Source organism: Phragmites australis, chromosome 1, assembly GCF_958298935.1.
Source record: "Phragmites australis chromosome 1, lpPhrAust1.1, whole genome shotgun sequence".
Lineage (NCBI taxonomy): Eukaryota > Viridiplantae > Streptophyta > Magnoliopsida > Poales > Poaceae > Phragmites > Phragmites australis.
Genome location: NC_084921.1, coordinates 3,891,402 through 3,917,913, shown reverse-complemented (window position 1 = coordinate 3,917,913; position 26,512 = coordinate 3,891,402). Strand labels below are relative to the sequence as shown.

Genomic DNA, 26,512 nt, shown 5'->3' with positions numbered 1-26,512 from the left:
TGGGAAATAGTGCTAAAAACGTGTGTACCACGTTTGCTGTCAGAAGCAACTTATGCACGACCAGGCGTTGTATAGCCCACGTATGTGGTACCATGGCTCTAGCAATTTTACATCTCCATGCTGCAATTTTACAAGGTTACAAGCTAATGAACACGGTCCAAGCACTAGCCAAAACGATTTGAAAAGAAAAAACGTTCTCCACGGATTAAGAAGTGGGGACGTATCTGCTCTGTATGCTTCAGCGTCTTCAGAGACGACAGTTGTGACATCGATCAGAGACGACATTTTGCTTCGGAGCGATCGAGTTAGGCCTTGGCACTTGTGGTTCCTGAAACGAAGGAAACGGAGGACGACATGGGGCGTGCTAAGTCCGTTTACGGCGGGGCGCTAGAGTACGCGTGAATTCGCATGGATTGCCTTTGCCTTGCCGCAGAAATCATGGGCGGGCACGGGGCTCCGAGTCCGAGCAGAGCCGGTTAGCAGTCAATCGCAGGACCAGACGCAGGTGCGAGAAATCGAAGGATCGTCGAGAAGGAACGGCCGATACGGGCGCGGCGCCGGGCTGCGACAGAAATCAGGGGGTTTGTCCGAGGCACCAGCGTCAGCTACACTTGGTCACAACAGCAGCAGCAGCTATATGTGTTCGAATGTATATAGAGATAATTCTGTTATAATCTTATCATGCACAAGTCACATCGGAGACTCTTCCCTTCATATAAATAAAGCTATGTGTTGTGGCATGCGTAGGTCCTGCTTGAGTAATTTTGAGAGATTTTGAGAGAGTAAGTAGTAGTAATTGATTGATGGCTGTTTACACATATTTATACATGTTCAAAGGTATGAACATGTTCATTCAGCAGTGAATGGTTATCCTTTGATTCAATAACTGAAAAGCAGTTAGTGTGCTAATAACTTAATTGATCGCATGCATAATTAAAGAAGTGTCAGTTTGTAACACTTTCCCTTGATCAATTATCTTGTGTGTAAACTTCTTGTTGAAAACTCCTCTAAAAACTCTATGGGGAAAATATGAGGAGAAATAATATGTTATATGTTGATATACCATTAAAACTCTTTTAAACCCAATAAAAAAATATAAGGAGAAAATAATATGGTATATATCAGTTATTGCCTCATTGTAAGTTCAAATGAGAAAACTTATTGATGAGCTTAGAGAGCAACGATTATGATTTTTAGATCATATTTAAAACCTCCAAAAACTATTTAGAAAAATGGGAGGAACAAAGTAGATATTGCCTCATTAAAAATCTTATATGAGAAACCGTATAGGAAAAACTCATAAAGAAAAAGAGTGCAATAGAACAGGTTATTTATTCAGGGATCAATCTCCCCCTGAACCTTACAAATCCCATAGACGTCGCATACCAATTCCATTAACATATTTTTGGAATGTAGAAGTCGGTAAGGTCTTGGTGAACAAATCAACGAGATTATCACATGATTTGACTTGCAAGATTTCTATTTCTCCATTATTTTATAATTCATGAGGATAGAATATTTTAGGAGCAATATGTTTAGTTATATCGTTCTTTATGTAACATGTTTGCATTTGAGCAATGCATGCCAAAATTATCTTCATAGATAATTGTTGGTGATTGGATAGAGCCAATACCACATGATTGTTGTATGTGATTAATCATTCTGCGAAGCCATACGTATTCGCGTGATGCTTCATATAATACAATTATTTCAGAATGATTAGTGGATGTAGGCACTAGAGTCTGTTTTGAAGACTTTCATGAAATGGTTGTTCCACCATTTAAGAACACAAAGCCTGATTATGACCTGACATTATGGGGATCTGATAAGAAACCAGTGTCAGTGTATCCAATCATATTCATATCTTTATTTCTTTTAAAGAAAAGACCAAGATCTATAGTGCCTTGGAGATATCGTAAGATATTCTTGTCTCCTGTCCAATGACGTTTAATTGGAGTAGCGCTATGCCTAGCTAGTAAGTTCACTGCAAATACGACATCAGGCCTGGTGCAATTTGCAAGATACATAAGCGCTCCAATGGCACTGAGATAAGGAACTTCGGGTCCCAGTATCTCTACTCCTTCCTCCCTTGTCTAAATGGATCTTTTTCCATATCAAGAGATCGAACAACCATGGGAGTCTTTGAAGGATATGATTTTTCTATATTGAATTTCTTCAATATTTTCTGGGTATATGCGGCTTGGTGTAGTAAAATACCTGAAGGACAGTGCTCGAGTTGTATTCCCAAGCAAAATTTGGTTTTATCTAAATTCTTCATTTCAAATTCCGTCTTTAGATGATTGCGTGCTTCATCTATATCTTCTGTATTTTCGATGATATTTGGATCATCAACATATACAGAGATAATACAAAATCCCGTTGAAGACACATGGGCAATCATCATTGTTGGAATAACCCTTTTGTAAAAGGAATTCTTTTAGTCGGTTATACCACATTCTTCCCGACTGTTTTAAACCATATAATAATTTTTTAAGTTTTACACAGTACATGTGCAGTGCCTGTAGGGAGCCGGTGATGATTCTTTAAAATAAGTTCATCATGCTTCTCAGCTTGAAGTAAAGTATGAATTAATTCAGAATAGTATTGATAGTTCCTAGCACGGTATTGTTGTTGCAATATCCTATGGGCAGGAAGCATTGTAGACAAAGTTTTTTTCTATTTTCTCCGCATCGGTGTGAGCTTTGTCACAAAAAAATAATCTTGAGTAGATTTTGTGAACAACATGATTGTATTCTCCAATGGACTTAAAGTCCTGGAGGCGAGTGTTGGTCCATTCGCGTTGTGCATCAGGTAGTATTACTGTCTTTTGCTGTTCATATCGCTCTTTGAGCGAATTCCATAGATCATGTGGATTTTCATCCATCAGGTATTCAGATTTTAAATCTGGATGTAAATAGTGTCTTATGTAGTATAAAGCCTATACTTGATTTGATCTTGAAGTGGCGGGTCTCCTTCTTGAGGAGGATTAATTGCCGTCATAAGTCCGTGGGATGATAGACTTATCTTCATGTCCATTGCCCATGTTAGATAGTTTTTGCCATCTAACTTGAGTCTTTCAAACTCAATATTGGACATTTTATCCTACAAATTGACCAATGATTGAATGAATTTACATTTTGGGTAAATTAGAGCATGGTAGTGCTGTAATAGTGCAAAATTGTAAAGTCAAGTTAATATTTGAGTTAGATAGTGTAGACCTAAAATTATATTGGTAACATATTGAAGGTAGTCACCAAGATGATAAAAACCTTTTAGTAGTGGGGGCATAATCTGTAATTATTCAGTAGATGTCATGAATTCCACTAACTTGTGTTATTCAAATCTTGTGTTAACACTATGTAGGTAATCACCAAAATTGGTGTAGACCTCTTGTGTTAACACTATGTAGGTAATCACCAAAATTGGTGTAGACCTTCTTTAATTCATATTCACATTGGGTACACACGTAGAGGATAGTCACTATGTATAAACATAGTGTAGATCCCTCAGTAGTATATAGATACTACCTTGTGTATGGCCAATATGAGATATGAATTAAGGTGTAGACCTTGGTTCTAAATTTGATATTAGGTACGCACATTAAGGATAGTCACTATGTTTAAACATAGCATAGATCCCATAGTACAATTTAAAATACTAATTAGTGTATGGCCAATTTGCGAAAGTTTGGAATATAGTGTTATATCAAGTGAAGAGGTAATCACATAGTTTGCAATAATATGTTTTTTGCAAGAAAAATAATTGCTATTGCAAAAATAAAGTTGTAAACATATATATATATATATATATATATATATATATATATATATATATATATATATATATATATATATATGTAATTAGAATGCATAAGGGCAAAATGCATGTAACATATAAAATTTCCAGAGAGAACAGGGACTAGAACATATATATTTACAACATAAACAGAACGAATCACAATTATAGTTAAACACAGGGGCTATAACGTGATTTTACATAACTGTAAATTTAAATACTGAAATTGGCTACAAATATTCTGAAAACCCGAGGGGTTTTCTGTGAAAATGCCATTATTTCAATAGCTGATGGGCTGAGAAAACCTGGGCTGTGGCCTTTTAGGTCTTTCGGCCCAGCCCATAGGCGCCCCCCTCCTCCCCTCCTCAGTGTATATAATGTGGCCGGTTAAACCCTAACCGGTCTTGTGAGCCGCCGCCGCCATTTTGGGAGCCGAGATGGACATCTTGTGGGGCCATCGACAGGGGGAGAGGGCAGCGGTCGCCGGTGGCAGTCGGGTGGTTGAGGTGGCGTCGTCGACGCCGAGCACAGGGCGGCCGAGTCGGCGTCGGCGACGGAGCCACCGGGTCTTGAGGCGTGCCGGTCCGGGCCGCTGGTGGAGGAGTTGGTGGCTGGGCCGCCGGGCGGAGCAGCGGCCGGCCGAGCCACCAGGGAGGATGGTCGAGCCTCCAGAGCAGAGGGGCTGGGCCGCCGGCTTGCTGGCCGAGTCTTCATGCAGAGGAGGGGGAGGCCTCGCACGCACACGCACACCCTTTCCCCCTCGCACGCACATGCGCCTGGGCGCATTTAGAACCCCACGGAGGGGAGGCCGGAGGCCGCAAGGGCCCATGACCCTGGGCGGAGGCCCGGACGGCGGTTGGCCGCTACTGTGGTGAAGCGGCGAAGGGTGCGGCCGAGCGTCGCAGTGGGTGTAGCCACTGTGGAGCCGGCAGTTGATGAAGAGGAGTCGTCGATTTGGAAGAACGGCGCCGCGACCATCTAGACAGTGGTGGATGGGTCCTCAGAGAGGACTTCCACAACTTCAATGCTGGAGTCGATGAAGGCTAGTGTGTTCAGATCGATGCCCTGGGAAGGAGAGGCCGGACTATAGTCTGCCATTGTTCCCAGGAGGCTTCTGCCATGCCGGACACGGAAAATCCAGTTGCGACGGTGGGTCTCCGTGGTCTGTTCTGCCACCGCAGTAGAGGGAGCCGCATCTGCCATGTCCGTGAAGGTGCCAGTGGGTGGCACTGGAATGGAGGAAGACAGCGGAGTGTACTCTAGGGAGTACAACACGCGCTCCTCCGGATCCTCCTCCTCCTCCTCCTCGGATGCCATCGCCAGTGTGTTGTTGAAGAGAGGTGCAACCCCGCTGCGTGCTGCCATGGTAGGTGGAGGGCCGGCGGGGGCAGTGGCTGCAAGAGACACTGCAGGGGCTGCTTGAGCCCTTGGAGGGTCGTGGCGGTGGCCATTACGGCGAGGACCACATGTGTGGCGATGGGCACGCTGTTGGCCAAACGGCGAGATGTGCCGCAGAACTGCTGCCTCCAAATCCATCAAACAACTAAGAACATCTCCAGTGGTGGATGAAGGTGAAGCCATCTTCTTTCTTTTACCTTGATCTGGGAGAGGCCTTTGTGCGTTCTCTGTTGGTGAGGCCGATTGGCCCTTTTTCTTCTTCTTCTTCTTACTTCTGTGCAATGGCCAAAATGCTCAGTGGTTGATTCTAAGTGCTGATGACGTGTTTGAGTAATTTTGAGAGATTTTGAGAGAGTAAGCAGTAGTAATTGATTGATGGTTGTTTACACATATTTATACATGTTCAAAGGGTATGAACATGTCCATTCATAATGAATGGTTGCCCTTTGGTTCAATAACTGAAAAGCAGTTAGTGTGCTAATAACTTAATTGATCACATGCATAATTAAAGAAGTGTCAGTTTGTAACAGGTCCTTCCTGTGCTCGGCGGTGCTCTCCTGACCAGCTACATCGATGGCTCGGTTCAGGTTCCTCCGAAGATTGTTGTCATCACCAACGCTGACAAGAAGGAAGAAACTGTCATCAATCCTGAATATACGAAGTGGGTTGCTTAGGATCAGCAGGTCCTCGCCTACCTGTTGAACTCTCTATCAATGGATATTCTAACTCAAGTGGCAATGTTGAAAACTACGGCTCAGGTGTGGGCCGCAATTCAAGAGATGTATTAATCTCAATCTCATGCGCGGATTGCCAATCTACACCTCAGCCTCGCAACTACCCAGAAGGGAAACATGACCACTCTTGCGTACTTCTTCAAGATGAAGGCGCTAGGAGATGAAATTGCATCGGCCGGCAAACCTCTTGATGATGAGGAACTAGTGTCATATATATTGTCAGGCCTCAACGTTGACTATAACCCGTTGGTATCCTCTGTTGTCAATAGATCTGATCCTATTTCGCTGAGTGATCTTTATGCACAGGTGATGAGCTATGACACACAGCTGGAGCTTTTGCAAGGATCCGACATAGGGGGATAATTTCAATACCGAGGTCATGGGGCCGAGGGAACAATCACGACCGAACATAAGGTCATGGACAAGGTGGCAGCAACAACAGCGGTAGAGGTGGACAGGGAGGTCCACGTGTGACATGTCAACTCTGTAACAAGAGTGGGCACACGGCTTCCAAGTGCTGGAACAGGTTTGATCCAAATTTCCAACCTGAAGAAAAGGTTACATGATCTGGGGTGACATCCTACGGAGTGGACACGAATTGGTACGCTGATACGAATGCCACTGATCATATCACGGGGGGAGCTTGATAAGCTAACAATGCATGAGAAGTACAATGGGTGAGATCAAGTGCACACTGCAAGTGGTTCAGGTATGGAGATTAGTCATGTTGGTCATGCTATTGTTCCTACCCCAAGTTGCAAACTTTATCTCAATAATGTTCTATATGTGCTAACTGCTCATAAGAATCTAGTCTCTATCATCGTTTGGCAACTGATAATAAAGTCTTTCTTGTATTTCACCCAAATTTCTTTGCTATAAAGGATCAGGCAACAAAGAAGGTAATCCGTCGAGGCAGATGTGAAGGAGGCCCCCTTGGTGCCGCATCACTCCTCTGGTCAAGATCCCAATAAACAAGTTTTTAGTGTCATCAAGTCATCCTCGTCTAGATGGCACAATCATTTAGGTCATCCTTCATCTTCTATGCTTCGTCATGTCGTTCAGAATAAGATATGATGTTTTCTTAGTGTTTCATAACTTCCAGAATTTTGTTGAATGTCAGTTTAACAAGAAATTCTTGACCATGCAAACAAACTGGGCAGGAGAGTCTGAAAAATTAAAATTTTCCTTCCAAAAGATTGGCATTGCACACCATGTCTCATGCCCTCATGCACATCAGCAGAACAGGATGGCAATCCAAAAAGTTTTTTTCTAATCAGCCTATTGATGTCACTTATGCTGAAATTTCTTACTTATAGAGGTGGAAGCTACTTCTGAAGGCGAATGACAAGGAGAAGGTGGACCAAATCTCAGCAAGGGTGCTACTCTGGATGAGGAACTTCCATCCATCTCTGTTACATATCTCGAATGTTATGGTTCTGTAATAGGGTAGTTGGAGGGTCTCCTATCTAGTCGTTTTGAGAGGTTATCTCTTTTGAACTTTGGCTTAAATTGGTGTTTCCAGTGATGTAAGATTTGGTTTCACTTTCAATATAAGCAGGGTAAATCCTTTTGTCTAAAAAAAAAGAAAGAATCACAACTAATTCTAGTTTCATCTTATGCATGTTGCAGCTGTTGAACCTGAGCACGCCTCGCCCATCGAGGTTGAGCAGAACGCGATGATGTCATGGACACAGAGGGGCAAGAGGTACCCTTGGTACTCGGTGACGGTGGCCAACAAGTCTCCCAAGACGGTACACGAGCTCCACATCAGCATCTCCAAGCTCTACGGCCTAGTGTGGGGGCTCAACAAGGCGTGGTACAGCTACGTGTTCCCGAGCTGGCACACATCATTGCTCGCCGGTGAGAGCACCATGTTTGTGTACATCCACGCTGCACCACCGGCGGACATTTGGGTTACCGGCTACAAGCTCATCTAAAATGGCATCCTGAACTTGTCATGTATTGATTAGTAGTGTGTGTGTGGAAGGAGTAGAAGTTTATTAGATTACAAGAGGGACAAAGAGTGATGGGCCTAGTAACATCTCGGTCATCCTCATTGTTCCATTCCCTTCAAACTTCAAGTTGAGCTACCTAGTACCTAGTGTTTGCTTGTATGGTTATTGAAATAGTAAGATGAATGGTATGGTTGGGCCATAGACTACAACATGTTGGAATCGATGGATATGTGTATGTATTTGATTTTTTTTAGTCCATTCCTTGCATGCTTATTTACTTTGCAGATGTGGGTCATTTCAACCCCAAATTTTTTTAATTAAATTTGTTTAGATTTAGGAACCAGAGAGAACATATGCACCAACTCAATATTATTCATCATTTAATCTTGTGGCCCAAGTAGAAAGTAGAAAATTCCGCCTCCTACAATGATACTTCCTCCCAGGCATCAAGGATGAAAGAAAACTCAGCCACAATGCAAACGTAAAAATGCATGTCAGGTAGTATTAGGAGTCCTAAATGCCTTTTGGAGGCCTTCGATTTGACTCTAGGTTTTACAGATTTTAAAATTTTCATCTTCTAAGATATGGGTCTGCATGTCTGGGCTGCAATTGGAAAGTTACCATTACCTATTGAGTAACACTGTAGTGTTTTAAATCATTATCTCGAGTAAAAATGATTCTTTTTGTTTAGTTTAAAATTCGTCATGACCCATAGTGATATTGATATACGTGGTTTTGCCAAAAAATTACAAGTTTGTGAATGATATCCCCACGAGAAATGGGACTTCGGCGCATGCTAGAGCACCATGAGGACAATGATATGGTTGTCGAAGGAGCTTTTCACCACCATCCTTCTAGATTTATGGGCTTCCATCGTGTAAATGTTAAGAGTAGTAGTCTTCCCTTTCAGATAGTGATACACACTCGAATGATTTTGCCCACATTAAGAATAAAAATCAATTGGGCCAATTATATAAGCGCCCCAATGAAATCTCTCCATAAATAGGGCCCACCTATGAGCCTTATTACCGTTCACCTAACATGGCATCCTCATGCCGTTGGATTGACATCCGATGCCTAGGAATGATTTCGTGGTCCTTTATATTTCCCTATGTTTTTCTCGCCACTAACCCTAATCTCAAACTCCATCCTCTGGACATTTCACCGCTGCCACAAAACCCACCCTAACCTTTCCTTCATTCACCCATCCTCGACCATCTTGGTGGCCATACCGCCAAAAATGATTCCTGCAACTGGAGTAGGGATGATGTTCATTGAATTTTTAAAGAGAAGAATAGATGGATTCATGATTAGACCCCTCCTACTTCTTGTATTGCGATTGGATCGAATTTCTCTTTAATTCTCATGTGTTCTTTTCATCATGGTTGCTACTTGTTTGTTTCTTGTGGGCAAGGACATTGAAATCTTTTATATATTGCGAGTGCTAAGCCTGTTTATGGTGCTTTTTAGGTAATGGCTAGGAACCGATGCAACTTCATTGGCCCAAAGGTGTCCCTTCGAGATGGATTGGTTTGCGGTGGGTAAAAGCTATCGTGTAGAGTTTTTACAACCAGAAATTCAACTAGGTAATGATGAATCGTGATTTCAATTTTTCTCTTACATTCTTTATTAGATGCCGCATGGATAATTGATCTATCTAATAGAAATATTTGGTGATATTACCCCAAGATTAACGTATTTTAATTGTACTAGCCATGTCCAGTGAAATTTTTCATGCTTCTGGCTAACATGTTTGAAAATTTTGATGTTGCCCATCCAGTGTCATCTCCTATGGAACTTCAGATTTTTAGGTCAACATAGACATATGTATCGCCGGCGTAGCTTTGATAACGATGATAAGTTGATTTACCTATCTGAATATGTATGACATTAAGCGGGCAATGTGGGAATTTTCAAAAGATTAAATATAAACATGAAAAAATTCACTGCAGATAACAATCGTAGTAATGTCATGAGTCATGACATCCCCACATGATGATCCCAACTTAATTGATTTCCTTATCAGTTTTCTTCCTCTCATTAATTATTTGGGCCTATTTTGGATATGAACAAATCTCCCAAGATTTATTTCGGATTTGAACTAAATATAAAAAATAAAGAGTAACCACCTTCTTCTACACCATGTCATGGGAAGGCTCGTCGAAACTATTTGAGGGTGCATTGGAGATAACAATTGAAATAAATTATTTTCGATTATAAAGGATTACCTCGAATAGATTCAACGAAATCCACTAACTCGTGTGAAAGAAAGAAGTTGCTCTAAAAATATCTGAGATTTAGTTGAAATATGAAGTCAATTCTTGATTAAGCCCAAATAATTGATGAAACGAGGGAATTAATTAAGTTGGGCTCATCGTGTGACCTGTAGGGATGTGAATATGTGATGATGTTCCAGTTAATTTTCCACCTGTAACAGCGTTACATCATATCCCTAGTTGCATCCTTCCAAATTGAAGGGCCCCCATTTTTTTGAGTTTGAAACAAGGCTGCCGTTGATCCTCTAAGATTCCTTTTTAAAGCAGTCCTCACCCTATGGAAAAATTATACAGAAGCTAAAAAAAACTCTAATCTAGTAGAGAGAAGTGACCACTTTGAAATTACGCATGGTGTGAGGGGCGTAAACAGAAATAATCTTGCTCACCGCCACTTGCTGCAAGCCTGCAAATCTGCAATGCGTCTCCTTGCTATAAAAATGGCATTGACATTCAGAAGCATCGTACAAGCTAGCCTTCGATCTCTTCGGCGCACAGATTCAACGCTTGTAGCAATTGTCAGACACTAGAGTGATGTCGAGCGAGGATGAAGTCCCGACGCCGGCGCCGGCGGCGCCCGTGTCGATGGCATGGGGGACGTCTCCGTCGTTGTACCTGTCGTACGGCTGGGTCTCGATGAAGGGGAGACGCCCGGCGCTGACCGACGCTGTGGCGGCCGAGCAATCGTTCACGGCGCTGTCACCGCCCATGGGCCTGGATTACTTCGCTGTATTCGACGGCCACTTCGGCGCGGCCGTCGCCGAGCACCTGCGCGCGCGGCTCGGCACCGCCATAGCCGAACGGGTCGAGAGCGAGCTGCTCACCGAGACCCCGCGGGTCGAGAGCGAGTTACCATTATCTATTGAGTAACACTGCAGTATTTTAAATCCTTATCTCGAGTAAAAATAATTCTTTTTGTTTAGTTTAAAATTCGTCATGACCCATAGTGATATTGATATACGTGGTTTTGCCAAAAATTTGCAAGTTCGTGAATGATATCCCCACGAGAAATAGAATTTCGGCGCATGCTAGAGCACCATGAGGACAATGATATGGTTGTCGAAGGAGCTTTTCACCACCATCCATCTAGATTTATGGGCTCCCATCATGTAAATGTTAAGAGTAGTAGTCTTCCCTTTTAGATAGTGATACACACTGGAATGATTTTGCCCACATTAAGGATAAAAATCAATTGGGCCAATTATATAAGCGCCCCAATGAAATCTCTCCATAAATAGGGCCCACCTATGAGCCTTATTACCGGTCACCTAACATGGCATCCTCATGCCGTTGGATTGACATCCGATGCCTAGGAATGATTCCGTTGTCCTTTATATTTCCCTGTGTTGTTCTCGCCACTAACCCTAATCTCAAACTCCATCCTCTGGACATTTCACCGCTGCCACAAAACCCACCCTCACCTTTCCTTCATTCACCCATCCTCGACCATCTTGGTGTCCATACCGTCAAAAATGATTCCTACAACTCGAGTAGGGATGATGTTCATTGAAGTTTTAAAGAGAAGAATAGATGGATTCATGATTAGACCCCTCCTACTTCTTGTATTGCGATTGGATCGAATTTCCCTTTGTTTCTCATGTGTTCTTTTCATCATGGTTGCTACTTGTTTGTTTCTTGTGGGTAAGGACATTGAAATCTTTTATATATTGTGAGTGCTAAGCCTGTTTATGGTGCTTTTTAGGTAATGTCTAGGAACTGATGCAACTTCATTGGCCCAAAGGTGTCCCTTTGAGATGGATTGGTTTGCGGTGGGTAAAAGCTATCGTGTAGAGTTTTTATAACCAGAAATTCAACTAGGTAATGATGAATCGTGATTTTTCCCTTACATTCTTTATTAGATGCCGCATGGATAATTGATCTATCTAATAGAAATATTTGGTGATATTACCCCAAGATTAACGTATTTTAATTGTACTAGCCATGTCCAGTGATATTTTTCATGCTTCTGGCTAACATGTTTGAAAATTTTGATGTTGCCCATCCAGTGTCATCTCCTATGGAACTTCAGATTTTTAGGTCAACATAGACATATGTATCACCGGGGTAGCTTTGATAACGATGATAAGTTGATTTACCTGTCTGAATATGTATGACATTAAGCAGGCAATGTGGGAATTTTCAAAAGATTAACATATAAACATGAAAAAAATTCACTGCAGATAACAATCGTAGTAATGTCATGAGTCATGACATCCCCACATGATGATCCCAACTTAATTGATTTCCTTATTAGTTTTCTTCCTCTCGTTAATTATTTGGGCCTATTTTGGATATGAACAAATCTCCCAAGATTTATTTTGGATTTGAACTAAATATAAAAAATTCTAAGAGTAACCACCTTCTTCTACACCATGTCATGGGAAGGCTCGTCGAAACTATTTCATCGAAACTATTTGAGGGTGCATTGGAGATAACAATTGAAATAAATTATTTTCGATTATAAAGGATACCTCGAATAGATTCAACGAAATCCACTAACTGGTGTGAAAGAAAGAAGTTGCTCTAAAAATATCTGAGATTTAGTTGAAATATGAAGTCAATTCTTGATTAAGCCCAAATAATTGATGAAACGAGGGAATTAATTAAGATGGGCTCATCGTGTGACCTGTAGGGATGTGAATATGTGATGATGTTCCAGTTAATTTTCCACCTGTAACAGCGTTACATCATATCCCTAGTTGCATCCTTCCAAATTGAAGGGCCGCCTTTTTTTTTTTTTTTGAAACAAGGCTGCCGTTGATCCTCTAAGATTCCTTTGTAAAGCAGTCCTCACCCTATGGAAAAATTATACAGAAGCTAAAAAAAACTCTAATCTAGTAGAGAGAAGTGACCACTCTGAAATTGCGCCTGGTGTGAGGGGCGTAAACGGAAATAATCTTGCTCACCGCCACTTGCTGCAAGCCTGCAAATCTGCAATGCGTCTCCTTGCTATAAAAATGGCATTGACATTCAGAAGCATCGTACAAGCTAGCTTTCGATCTCTTCGGCGCACAGATTCAACGCTTGTAGCGATTGCCAGACACTAGAGTGATGTCGAGCGAGGATGAAGTCCCGACGCCGGCACCGGCGGCGCCCGTGTCGATGGCATGGGGGACGTCTCCGTCGTTGTACCTGTCGTACGGCTGGGTCTCGATGAAGGGGAGACGCCCGGCGCTGACCGACGCTGTGGCGGCCGAGCAATCGTTCACGGCGCTGTCACCGCCCATGGGCCTGGATTACTTCGCTGTATTCGACGGCCACTTCGGCGCGGCCGTCGCCGAGCACCTGCGCGCGCGGCTCGGCACCGCCATAGCCGAACGGGTCGAGAGCGAGCTGCTCACCGAGACCCCGCGGTTCGGTGCGTCGCACGACGTGCCAGGGTGGTGGAGGACGGTCCTCCAGGAGGCGTTCCAGGCCGTGGATGAGGAGATGGCCAGCGTGGGCGAAGCTGGGGAGGCCGCAGCCGTCGGCGCGACGGCCCTCGTCGCGCTTGTCCTCGACAAGTATATCGTGCTCGCGAACTGCGGCGTCTCCAGGGCCGTGCTATCCCGCGGCAGCGAGGTCATGCAGCTCACCTCCGAGCACAGGGTAAAGCTTCCTCTTGCTCTTGGCATTCATATGTCCTGTCCAAAGCCCGATGCATGTCACTTGTCCCAACAGGTTTTAGAATAGTTCAGAGACAATCAGAGGATCAGAGTTTTTTTTAGATGCAAGAAAAAAACCTTACAGTTCCAAATTTCTATGTACGTGCAGGTGCAGCTAAACAGGCCAGATGAGAAGCCCCTGCAGGGCGTGGAGAACGACGGCGGTCGTGTGGACGAGTCCACCTCCAAGGTCGACAACGTTCTGAAGACTACTCGCGCTTTTGGTACGTAGCATCCAAACCAAAACACAACTACTTTCTCTCAGCGACTCTCTGTTCTTAGTTTCTATGTCTGCCATGCATGCTCATAAGCACGTAGGTACTTGACCAATTGTACGCGTATGTAATGTAACTTGCTTGGTTGCATGCAGGAAGCTCGCTGTACAAGCCGTGCGTGACGTCGGAGCCCGAGGTGACCGTGGTGGAGCGGGAGCCGCAGGACGAGTTCCTGATCCTAGCCAGCGATGGGCTCTGGGACGCCGTCGCGCCGGCGTCGGCGTGCGACTTCGTCCGGCAGAGGTTGCTGAAGCCCTCGGTGATCACCATGCCGTGGGAGACGCTGCTGGACGATAGGGGCTCGCCGACCGTGCTCGCCAAGGAGCTGGCCGAGGGCGCGGTGCGCGCCGGCAGCCAGGACAACGTCAGCGTCGCCCTCGTCCTGTTCATGGACTTCTGGTCGCAGCGTGCGAACAAGTGAATGTTCTTCGTTAGCTTTGCTCCATCGATCGATCGGCCGGCCCTGATCTCTCTTGTCGTTCAATTCGTGCATGTGGACTGAAACCTTTGCATTGGTAGCTTGGTATGTACTCTCTTGTTATGGATCGATATGGGAACTGAGCCAATTACCATAATAGACGTTTGAACTTTTTGAAGTTGATATTAAGATTGCAGCTTCTGTGAACTGATATATATTATAAGGTGAAATCTTTGACCATCAGCCAATTGATCGAATTTCTGGCGAATGCGGTTTTCGCGCGCGCTTGTACAAGCACACAATGAAATTTACTCGACGAGTATATTAGATAGGTGAAGCACACAAAATACTTGTATAGTTGAAAAACACAAACACCAGAGAAATCAAAGCAACAAAACCGCAATATGTGATCAGTCTAGCTTTGCTTCTTTATTTCGTGGGAAGATGTGATGCGATGCCACTTGAAGAACTTCTCCTGCGGCTGCGTGCGTGGTGCGGTCTCATGGTTCTTCTGTAACTCTGCATACCCACACGCGCAACGCAACGACGGTCGGTCAAATTATGCCAAAAGTAAAGTGATGAGAAGAAGAAGAAGATGATGATGATGAGCATGCATGCATGGAATGATGGAAGGGAAGGAAAAGGTGGTGCCGTGCGTGGCGTACTGGTTGCAGTCCATGTTGGGGGAGATGGTGAAGCTGATGGACAGCCCGCAGGCGGCGGGGAGCCCCGCGGCGCGGGCGAAGTCGACGGCCGGGAAGCCCCCGGCGGCGGCCTTGACGCAGTTACAGGCGGCGACGCGGTCGGCAGTGGTGGCGGCCAGCTGGTTGAGCACGCCGAGGCTGTTGCAGCAGATGCCGTAGGGCGTCATCCCGGGCGCGCCCGTGAGGTACGGCATGCAGGGGGCCATGAGCTGCGTGACCTGCCCGCACTGCAGCGCGGCCGCGGAGGCGCCGCGGGTGGCCGCCGCCAGCGCAAGGAGCAGCACGGCGAGGGCGCCGCTGCTGGCTGACCTGGTGATGCTCATCGTCCTGGGGCTGGAGGAAGACACGGCGCACGGGAGTGAGACGTCCTATACGTAGGAGCTGGGTGTGTGCAGCAGTAGCTTGGGGTCTGACTGGTTTCGTCATGGCAATGCAAGAGACTATATATACACACACACACATGGTGATGTGCACGTAGAGTTAGTTGTTTTGGCATGTCGTCGGTGTGAGGTTGCCTCTGGAGGGACGGGGAAAGTAGAGAGGCTCGAATGATCCTAGCTTGGGCAGTTGGGAAGGGCAAAATGCGTGACCGAGACGTGGCAGATGACGCCCATCCGCCTCTAGCCTACAAGATGAAAAATAGCCCAAGCCCGCCATACCCAGGGTAGGCGCGTGGCCAACAATGAGGCGAACCAGCTCCCTGATCGTCGCCCAATCGAAGAACCAGATCAAATCAAAGGTCCATGGAGATGCCGGACGCGGGCGTGTGCTTCGCGAGAAACAGGCCCCATTCCGCCCAGCCCATACGTCGTCCAATTCACGAGGAGACATATTTAAGGCCCTGTACAATGCAAAGACACTTATACAGACGCTTAAAGAGAGGGAATAAATACTATATCATCAAGCGTCTATATACAAGTCTCAACCTATAATGAAAACAATATTTTATAGATGCTTAAATAACTTGATAAACTTAGAAACTGGTTCAAGCGTCCGTCCGCCCAACGGGCAGATCACATCTTCCAACGATTTTTCTACTGGACACAAGCGTCCGCCTCCGACCTCTCTCTTCGATGGCCTCCTGATCAAGCGGTGACTCTTCGATGGCCTACACCGTGACAAGGAAAATCAGTACACCGTGGCAAGGAAAACCAGTAACCGCTCCTAAGCGCCCAGCCACGTAGGCGCGTTGTGCATGGCCTGAGGCGGGGACATGGTAACTGGCAAGGCCTCGTCACCGATGCAGATTACCTCTCTCTTCTCTCTTTTTAAAAAAGAAAAACGTCTTAAACCCCTAAAAATATACTAAAAAGAGGTATTCTGATGGAGATTTCGAAGTTGTTTTATTTCCTCTCTGTGTCTTCTCGAGGAGAGGAGATAATTTGCAGTGCAGAGCTAGAGAGGGTGGATGCTAGAAGAAGATCGATCAGTTGAGGGTGGATGCTAGAAGAAGATTGTTGGAGGACGTCTCACCTTGGACATATTTAAACGAAGCACCGTAGGATTATTATAGCTGTTATAGTATCTTAGTCATCGTGTAGTATGTAAAGGAGTGAAATATCCAAAATATCTCTCTATGCATTCGGTTGTAATATATCTTAGGAGCAGACTAGTAATTTTTTCTGCCCCTTTCTCTCTATAAATAAGCCCTCAAATAGCAGAAACGAATGGCCCCAAAGGTTTTCCCCTATTACTAAAACTCGAACAGATACACAAACAATCCCTCTCTCTCTCTCTCTCTCTCTCTCTCTCTCTCTCTCTCTCTCTCTCTCTCTCTCTCTCTCTCTCTCTCTCCTATTAGCTCATAGTTCATCTCCAAGTTTGAGCCTCCTCGTTCGAAGGGGCCCTGGCTGTATCTGTTCGGGGCACGTACTCGTGCGCCAACAGCGCGCCGTCCGTGAGGATGTCTGATTCGAAAAGCCATGAGAGGAAAGGAGTTGGGAAGACATCAAGAGAGCTAAACACCACACAGCTCGGCGGGCCGGGCGCCAGGCATGATAGGCCATGGTTGCGCAGCCATGTGCGCACGAGCGCCACTCTTCATCGCCTCGACAACGGTATAGAAAGCCGCAACAAGCATAGCTCCGTGCACGCGAGAGCACCGTATCCTGGGGGCTCACCGCTGCTGACAGGTAGGCCCCCGCCATGCGATTCAATGTACGCAGACTCGCCGTTGTGGTCTTGTCGGGCCCTTCACCGGGCATGCAAGACCCAACGGAGCTCCCTCGCAAAGCGCTCTCCTGTCACCTGTCGTATGCCAGCGAGGCGCGCTTTTGGTCTCGCAGCATGCAGACGGGCTGCGCGCGGGTCTGCAGGTCGAGACAACGGTTCCGAACACATCTCCATGTGGAGGTAAGCACGCATAGCTCCAAGCACCGCTCCGTGTGAAGGTAAGCACATGTGAGCCCTTCGCTGTCAGAGACACGCGCCCCACTTGCTTATAGATATTTGTGTATGCGTGCAGCACTAGCAGCCCTTATTTAAATCCCCTTAGTTCATTACTATGTGGCCTAAGGCCCTGGCTAGCAAGCGCTGCGCAAGGCGAGAAAAAATCAAGGGGCAGGTCGCATCCACTCAGTGTGGGCTCCTGACACACGCACCATCCACAACGGAGTACGACACCGCAATGTTTGACTGAAATACTCGCGTTCACATCGTGACCCTAGTATATTTACTCTCAGAGTGTAGGAAATAGTAGTGTAGTTATTTACTTGTCGTGCACAAACACGAGTCTTTATAGCCTACGGTCTACATATAAAGCACATGTAAGAGGACAGAGATAGCCTGTAACCTTCAGCCACACATGGCTGAAGGATAACTCTTGACTTTTGTGGTGCCCGCGTGTCCGTCTACTGACAAACTTATCTCTTGTCAGAGGCAGACATATAAGAGCATGGCAGCCTAGCGTGTCCATGTGGTATGGGCCCACCTTGTTGTACCTTGTTGGGCCCACCTTGCTAGGCCCACCTAAGTAATGTGCTGTGAGATAGTTTAAGAGCTCTGCAGCTAGTGTGTAGTCCTTACTTTTTTCGGCCCGTAGGAACCCGTGTCACCATGCGGCCGGCCATCCACTGACGTGAGTGTTTATTATCTAGGAGCTATGCTTCACTTGTCTCTGTCAGGTCGCCGTGTTTGCAAGCTAACGAAAAAAGCAGAGGACCGCTCCGCTTGCCAGATGCTAACCCTGCAGCAGCCAAGGGCCCTCTTCTCCACCACCGTCGGAGGCCCTCCTCCCTCCTCTCATCAGCCGACGAAGGCCCTCCACCCTCCATGTCAGATTCAGCTTCGCCTCCACCCTGCTCCGGTCGTCGTGCTCTGGGCTCTGGAGGCCGTTCTCCGGGCTCCGGAGGCAGTTCTCCAGGCTCCGGAGGTCACCGTGCTCCAGGCTCCGAAGGCTGTGCTTTGACCTTTAGAGGTCGTGCTTAGACCGAAGGCCTCGCCGAGGCTGCACTCTGCGGTCCCATCATCGCCGGAGGCCTCTACGAAGGCTTCTCCGGCTCACTGCTGCACCGTCCCTATGTGCTAACCCCTTTCGGAGACCTTTAGCTGCACACTTTGGCTCACATCTACCGCGAAACACCTTCGCGCCGAAGCCCTCCGCTTCCAGAGCCCCTTCGCAGTCGGAGGCCCTCTTGAAAGTGGAATAAATCACATGATCTTTGTTGATTGAATATTCAGGATTACAACTTACAAATATATAGCACTCAAACTATCACGCAAAAGAGTGTGAACATGTCGTGCATGCATTCATGCATGCATAGGAAGATGTAAAAGAGGGAAGTCAAAGAGATGCTCATGTGAACAGGCAGGAAGAGTGTGAACACGTCGTGCATGCATGCATGGGAAGATGTAAAAGAGGAAAGTCAAAGAGATGCTCGTGTGAATGGGCAGGAAGTCTAACACTCCCCCGCAGTTGAGACGGGAGCTTGTCGAACATTGAGACTGGAGCGAAACTCTTGGAAGACTGAAGTGGACAGCCCTATGGTGAAGATGTCAGCTTACTGAGAGGATGTCGGGACATGCATAACACGAACATCACCGAGGCCGACGCGTTCGCGAACAAAGTGTAGGTCAATCTCCACATGCTTGGTACGCTAATGCTGGACCAGGTTGTTGGAGAGATAGACCACGCTGATGTTGTCATAATAAACAACAGTGGCACACTAAGTGGATTGTGGAGCTCCATGAGCAACTGGCGCAGCCAACAAGCCTGTGCAACACCATTGGTGACAACGCGATACTCAGCCTCAGCGCTGTATCGGGATATTGTATTCTGCCATTTGGACAACCAAGAGATAAGATTGTCTCTGAGGAAGACCGCATAGCCAGAGGTGGACTTCCGAGTGTCAGGGCAACCAACCCAATCAGCATCGGTGTAGACAGTCAAAACAATGGTGGAGGTGCGGTGAAGAGCAAGACCATAATCAAGAGTCCCTTGAAGGTACCTCAGAATGCATTTCACCAAATTAAGATGAGGCTCACGAGGGTCGTCCATGAATAAGTAGACATGTTGTACAGCATAAATGATATCCGAATAAGTAAAGGTCAAATATTGCAGAGCACCTGCCAGACTGCGGTAGTGAGTCGGGTCATCCACGGGAGCACCATCACCGGAGAGCTTGGCATGTGTGTCGATTGGGGTGCTGCAAGGCTTACATGCTGACATCTCTGCCCGCTCTAAGATATCTAGGATATACTGTCACTGTGAGAGAAAAAGAGCACCATCACAATGATTAACCGTAATCCCCAAAAAATAATGAAGAGGTCCGAGGTCCTACATTGCAAATTCCTACTGAAGAGCCTCAATAGTGTGACGAACAAGACTCAGAGATGAAGCTGTCAAGACAATATCGTCGATATATAGGAGCAGGTAGATAGTATCCGAACCACACCGAAAAATGAATAAGGATGTGTCGTATTTGGCCTCCACAATACCAAGAGACATGAGGTGGGAGGCAAATCGACTATACCATGCTCGAGGTGCCTGCTTGAGTCCATAGAGTGACTTGTTCAATTGACACACATCATCAGGCCGAGCAGGGTCAACAAAACCCGAGGGCTGTGAACAACAGACTGTCTCAGAAAGTGTTCCATGTAGGAAGGCGTTCTTCACATCGAGCTGATGAATTGGCTAGGCACGGGAGAGAGCCAATGTGAGAACTGTGCGGACAGTAGAGAGCTTGACGACAGGACTGAAAGTTTCATCAAAGCCAATGCCGGGACGTTGGGTGAAACCACGAAGAACCCAACGAGCCTTGTAGCAACCAAGAGAACCATCCGGTCGAAACTTGTGACGAAAGACCCATTTGCCGGTGACAATATTTGCACCTGGAAGTCGAGGAATGAGATCCCAAGTGATGTTTGCCTGGAGAGCCTCAAATTCTTTAGTCATAGTAACACGCCAATTAGGATCTGACAGAGCACCACGGTACATCTTAGGAATCGATGAGAGGGTGGAGGCATGAAGGTTCATGTGATTAACCAGGAAACGAAACCCGGTCTTGCCGCGAGTGACCATCTGGTGCTGGTTGGCCACCGGTGGAATGGAGATAGCAACTTCCTTGCTGGTTCGACTGGCAGCAACCTGAGTCACGGGGGCAGACGAACCAAAAAGAGGGGTCGTGGGACCTAGCACCTGATGAGAAACAGGCACGACCATCGGAGCAGACGTGGGCACCTGTAGCTCATTCGACACAGGCGCCAGGGGTGGATCAGCGCCACCATCTGGGCTGACATCCTGGGGCGTGGCAGTGATCGGCCCAACCCGAGCTGGGTTGACGCAATCATCCACTCGATGGGCTGGAGGAATGTGAGTTTGGCTAGCCAGGGAAAAAAATCAGGTGGGCGACCAGGTCGTAGTGACCTGCTAGAAACAGCAGGATAAAGGCCCACCTCGCCTGATACAGTAGTAGAAGCATCCCCTGGTGTAGTGACAGTACTGCTGGCAGCAACCTGCGGTGGAAAACTAGCAGGGGGCAACAACACCGTGGGAGGGACCTCCGAGTGTACCTGCACGGTTAGTATAGAAGGGAGGCAAAATAGTGTTGAGCTCGGTCAAGATATCAAAGTCGGATGAAGGTGGGGAAGACACCTCGGAGAAGGGAAAAGAGGACTCATCAAATACGACGTGACGTGAGATGATGATGTGATTGGAAGAAAGGTCAAGACATATGTATCCTTTATGATCCGAGGGATAACCGAGAAAAAAATCAGAGGGTGGACCGAGGTGACAGTTTATGGGGAGTAGTGGTGGAGAGTGAGAGGTTGAGGTAACACTTGCACCCGAAGACACGTAAATGAGAGTATGTGGGTTGGACACCATATAAAGCGAAATAGGGTGTCTTTGTGGGGTGGCGATTGAAGAGATAGGTGGTGGTGTTTAGTGCTTGTACCCAATAGGAGGGAGGCATGCTAGCTTAAAAGAGAAGGGAGCGAACAATATTGTTGATAGAACGAATGTTGCGCTCAGCCTTACCATTTTGTGGGGAGGTGTAGGGGTATGAGAGACGCAGTTGGACACCAGTAGTGAGGAAGAAGGAACGAGCGGAGGAGTTATCGAATTCCCGGCCGTTGTCACATTGGACACTCTTAATGGTGCAGCCAAATTGCGTAGAGACATAGGAGAAAAAATGCGACAAAGTAGAGAAAGTGTCAGATTTTAGTCGTAAAGGAAACGTCCAAAGAAAATGAGAGCAATCGTCAAGAATGATTAAGTAATACTTATAATCGGAGATACTGGCAACAGGAGAAGTCCAAAGATCACAATGTATTAAATCAAAATTTCAGACGGCTTTAGAGTTGGAGCTAGGAAGCGAAGACGCATGTGGTGACCAAGTTGACATGCGTGACAAAGGGATTCTGATTTAGTACGTGAGATGCCTGCAACGGGGGCGAGCTTGGAGAGGGCCTCATGACCAACATGACCCAAACGCTGATGCCAGACAGTAGAGGAAGGAGTGCTGGCGAGGAGTGCGTGCGAAGTAGGCGACGATGAAAATAGGGGGTAGAGCTGGCCCGAGCTATTGCACCTGATGATCACGTTCTTGGTTTGTGGATCCTTCACAGAGAGGCCATAGAGATCAAATTCAATAGAACAATTGTTGTCAGTAGTGAATTGACGGACATAAATGAGATTTTTAATAATATGCGGAGAGACAAGAACGTGTCATAAATGAAGATGACGTTGAGAGGTAAAAAAAGAAGTAGAACCAACAGACATGACGAGAAGGAGAGACCTGTTGCCAACGATGATGTTGGTTGGAGTAGAGGAAGAGGGTAGGGAGGAAACTTGAAGATTACTGTTGGTGGAAGACATGTGCGCGGATGCTCCCAAATCCATGTACCATGCACTGCTCAGAGGTGGGGTGATGGTCATGGTATTGAACGAGTTGGCGAGCTCATGCTGGTCCCAGAAGCCATAGGCACCAGTGTTAGGAGCAGGCACCATGGGCCCGATCGATTGTTGCTGAAGAGGGCCTAGGAACGGCACCAACTGTTGGGGAAAGCCGATGAAAAAAGCCTGCTGCTGTCCGCTGGGTGGATACAGTCTAGCTTGGCCTCGCGAGCGGGGCCCAAGAAGACTAGCAAAGGGCGGCACCAGACTAGGCCACATCTGGATGCTTCTGGACCGGGGGCTCCGGACGGCTCTGCCTCTGCCACACCTCTCAACCTCGCCAGAGACTCCATCTCCGGCATCCATCGCTAAGGGGGTAGCGGGCTGCCTCCCTCAGTCTCGTCATCGACTCCATTTTCGACATCCACTGCTGAGGGGTAGCGGGCTGCCTCCCTCAACCTCACCGTCGACTCCGCCTCCCGCTTCCACCGCTAGGGGCTCCGGATAGCTCTCCCTACACCACGCTCCTCAGCCTCGCGTCGACTCCATCTCTAGCATCCACCGTTGAGGGGTAGCAGGTTGCCTCGGTTTGTTATATTGTTATTTATACATATAACAATGGTCACCATCGCTATTGTTATATTGTTATTTATACATATAACAATATATATATAAATAAGTTGTTTTAAGAGGTATAATTATGGATTTAAAGTGGTAAAAAACGGGCCAAGTTTCGCTACAATTTTGCTTTACGGAGTGCTGTGCATCCCCATAGCCACTCCATCGCAGCTCCCACGTCACGACAAAGAGCAACCGAAAGCACGGCGAGACACGTGTCGTTGGTGCAACCACCCTAGCTAGCTCCCCGCCACCGTCTACGAAACGAACCATGTGCCTCGCAGAATCCTTATCCCAGTGCCGATCCGGGGGTTGGGAGCACGCACGAGAGGAGACCAGCAAATCGGGCCTCCGCTGCTGTCGATCGATCGCATGGCCACACAAAAGCTGGGTCCAAGGGATCGCGTCTCGTCCCTACGTAATCTCGGCGCCCCGGAGAGCACAATTCCCCGAGATCACGCATCGTCCGGGACAGAAAAATATGCCTGATGGAGGCAGCCGGACACGAACCCGGCACATGGGTCGCCGAATCGTCCTTGGCCCGGCTCCGGGAAACTCATTGGTGCAGTGGCACGGCGGCATGTGGACGCCAAATAGTGAGTCATCGTCTATTCTTCTTCTTCCTTTTTTTTAAGATGCATCGTCTCTTCATAATGAAATGCAAGGGTTCTTTTTTTCTAGAGTGGAGTACGGATTCCTGTTGATTTATTTTGTTTTTGTTTTTTTAGAGTAGCGGGCCACAGAGGTGATATTTTGCAAGAAACATGTGATACATTTTCACCGTGCTCAATCTTTTCAGCCCTAAAAAATACATATTCTCCCAGTATAGCTGAATTTAAAGTCGTGCTACAATTTGCATGCGAAGAAAAACATGAAAACACATCTTGTAATAGTAAAAAAAAAAAAGAATTCATGATGAGACCACCGTCCACCAAGACTCAACCACAACACTAGCGCAAGCGCCCTTGTTTATTTATTGCAGTTCGCTATGATTTGTATATGCCTCCCAAGTCCTAATCCACTATAGCATCATTGTTTAGCTACCAATGCTATTAAAATTTCACTTGCCTTCAGTCAATGAATGAGCTATCAGTATTGTTTATTTATGTTAAGATTTATATTAAAAGAGTATGTGAAAAAAATATAAAGTGGATAGGAGGATCAACGAATGAATGAATTGGTATTAGATGGAAGGAAAGGATAGATGAAATAACCCATTTATCCACATCTCATACGGAATTATCTTTCCTAGCACTACAAAGCAGGAGAGAACAAGTGCACATGGGCGCCCGCCTATCATGTACCAATCAGTTGCCCGACCTATATAATTCAGCACAAACACATTGCATCATTATTCATATCGGACTCGGCCAACAAACTCTGAATCATTGAAGAAATCCCGTCTTCTTTAATTTTGTTCGTTCCACCCTTCTTTTTTCAAAGTATGATTCATAGGCAGTTGCAAGTATATCGATGCAAAGGTGATGGTAGTGCTAGTCCACCATCTAAATTTAGCAGCCAAATCATCGATCTGTACGCTTTAACAGAGGGAGAAAATGCAGTTCATTTGCTGGAGAACGGTATACATCCGGCCAGCACAAGCATTTCAAGATAAAAGAGCAGAATTTCATTCCATTTCTTTCACTTGCTGGTGACTACAACTGCTGAGAGGAATAACAGGGAGATCTGACAACATAAGAGAAGCTTCAAAAAAGGGAAGCTGTACACCGGCACGGCGTGGATCAGGCATCAGCCGACGCCGGCCGGGCGCATGCATGGGAGGGGGAGCGTACGTCGTCGTCGACTCGCCTCTCAACCCAAGTCTCTCTCTCTCTCTATATATATGGAGCAATAAGACCCTTCAATTCCTACGACTCCTCGGGGATGCTCTCCAGCGCCGGGCGCCACGCTGACGCGGCGGTATTGGCGCGGCGGGCCTCCATCCTCTTGATCTCGGCCACAATCTGCGCGGCCGTCTTCTGCCCCCTGACGGTCAGCGACAGCAGCCGCGCGGCCTCCTCCTTGGTCAGGACCACCTTCACTCTGACCACGCCCTTCTTGTGGCCGCTCCGGCCATGGAGTCTTGAACTCATCACGGCACTCTTGGGGTTGGAGTTGGCCTTGCTTTTCACTTCCAGCTCTCCTCCTCCTTTTCCTTCTGCAGCTGCCGCAGCCGATGATGGTGCCGATGAAGAACCAAAAGATGATTTGCCATCTATCTTGGCCTTGTTGCTGCTACCGGGCCTCTTCTTCATCTTGTGGAGGGCCTTCACGAGGAGCTTGAGGGAGATGAACCTCTGCTTGGGGTTCATGGCCGGCAGAGCTGTTGTGCCTTGTTGGACCAAGCATGGCAGCATGTTTCCCATTTCTCTCTGCTTGTGCGTGGCCGGCCTGTGCTATTGGGTGTGTGTGAGCTTGCTAGGGGAAGGAGAGGGAGAGGACTGACTGGATGGCTAATGCCCCCGGTGGTGACAAGCATAGTGCTTATATAATGCCAGTTGCAACAAAACAGGCCTAAAATATGTGAGGAGTAGTTCGGTTGCACTGCCCAATGGAGTGATTACAGTGCAGTCAAATGGGATTTAACAGTTAGCGATTGTCCATTCCAGACATGATTAAAAACAAACCTAAAATAAGTCGGCCAATTATGTGTAGTGCGGTATTTTGTCGCTGGCTGCATTTGCACTGCATTAGTTGGGGGTCGCCTGGAACTTTCTGAGCACCAACAGGTACGCATGGATCATGAATGACTACATTCCTACGGGAAAGGGGGAGAAAAGGTTGGAGCATGAGCTGCAAAGGCAACTGATTGTTATCATAGACTTATGCCGGAATAGTTTTTCATACATCATATTTTCAAAAGAAAAAAAAACTATTAGCACTAGGAGTAGCCCATCCATTGTATTTTGCACGATTTCATGCAGTCCAAATTAAGCAGCAGTTTTTGGGTTGCACTAGGCTTACTAATCGCAATACAAGTTGATCACAACTGCTCTGCTAGGCCCGCTAAGCTTCAATCCACGTGTTTGCGTACAACAGCATGTGCTATTGCTGCTTAGCCTAACTCAGTGTCCTGCTCTATTCTACGGTTAGCATATAGTAAACCACGTGATTAACAACCGTCCATTTGATATGGTATTTTGGGCTCTAGATGAACAACTTTATCAAGGGAAAATCTCAGGTTTTTGGTGCAAGAAAGAGGTTTAAACTATTCACGTTAAGAATAGCCACGCACAGAGTTTCAGAGTTCAGGCATAAAAGGACCAGAACTACGAGTGCAGCCTGAGAGAGCCAAACACCACCTACGCAACTCAAGAGTTCATATTTCATCTAGTTCGGTAGCTTTCTTCTAGTTCAGTACCTTT

At 46.5% G+C, this 26,512-nt stretch overlaps 4 protein-coding genes and 1 non-coding gene across 5 annotated transcripts; 2 read left to right on the top strand and 3 right to left on the bottom strand.

The window, feature by feature from the left end:
• The first annotated feature begins 6,110 nt into the window (after window positions 1-6,110).
• On the top strand, window positions 6,111-6,249 carry LOC133891359 (small nucleolar RNA Z247). The gene has a single exon (XR_009904191.1). It is a non-coding gene; the product is annotated as a small nucleolar RNA Z247 (small nucleolar RNA).
• A 6,957-nt stretch (window positions 6,250-13,206) lies between these two features.
• Window positions 13,207-14,495, top strand: LOC133930392 (probable protein phosphatase 2C 8). The gene is made up of 3 exons (XM_062377032.1): window positions 13,207-13,815; window positions 13,909-14,023; window positions 14,170-14,495. Exons 1-3 carry the CDS (start codon window positions 13,207-13,209, stop codon window positions 14,493-14,495), a joined length of 1,050 nt encoding a protein of 349 aa, XP_062233016.1.
• A 497-nt stretch (window positions 14,496-14,992) lies between these two features.
• On the bottom strand, window positions 14,993-15,519 carry LOC133886987 (non-specific lipid-transfer protein 1-like). The gene is made up of 2 exons (XM_062326902.1): window positions 15,158-15,519; window positions 14,993-15,011 (listed from the first exon to the last, which is right to left on the bottom strand). The coding sequence occupies exons 1-2, from the start codon at window positions 15,517-15,519 to the stop codon at window positions 14,993-14,995; spliced, it is 381 nt and encodes a 126-aa protein (XP_062182886.1).
• A 4,808-nt stretch (window positions 15,520-20,327) lies between these two features.
• Window positions 20,328-20,855, bottom strand: LOC133930383 (uncharacterized mitochondrial protein AtMg00820-like). Its single transcript, XM_062377023.1, has one exon. The coding sequence runs from the start codon at window positions 20,853-20,855 to the stop codon at window positions 20,328-20,330; it is 528 nt and encodes a 175-aa protein (XP_062233007.1).
• Window positions 20,856-24,686: 3,831 nt separating this feature from the next.
• Window positions 24,687-25,737, bottom strand: LOC133886976 (uncharacterized). Its single transcript, XM_062326892.1, has one exon. The coding sequence runs from the start codon at window positions 25,511-25,513 to the stop codon at window positions 25,016-25,018; it is 498 nt and encodes a 165-aa protein (XP_062182876.1). The 5' UTR covers window positions 25,514-25,737; the 3' UTR covers window positions 24,687-25,015.
• Window positions 25,738-26,512: the final 775 nt, after the last annotated feature.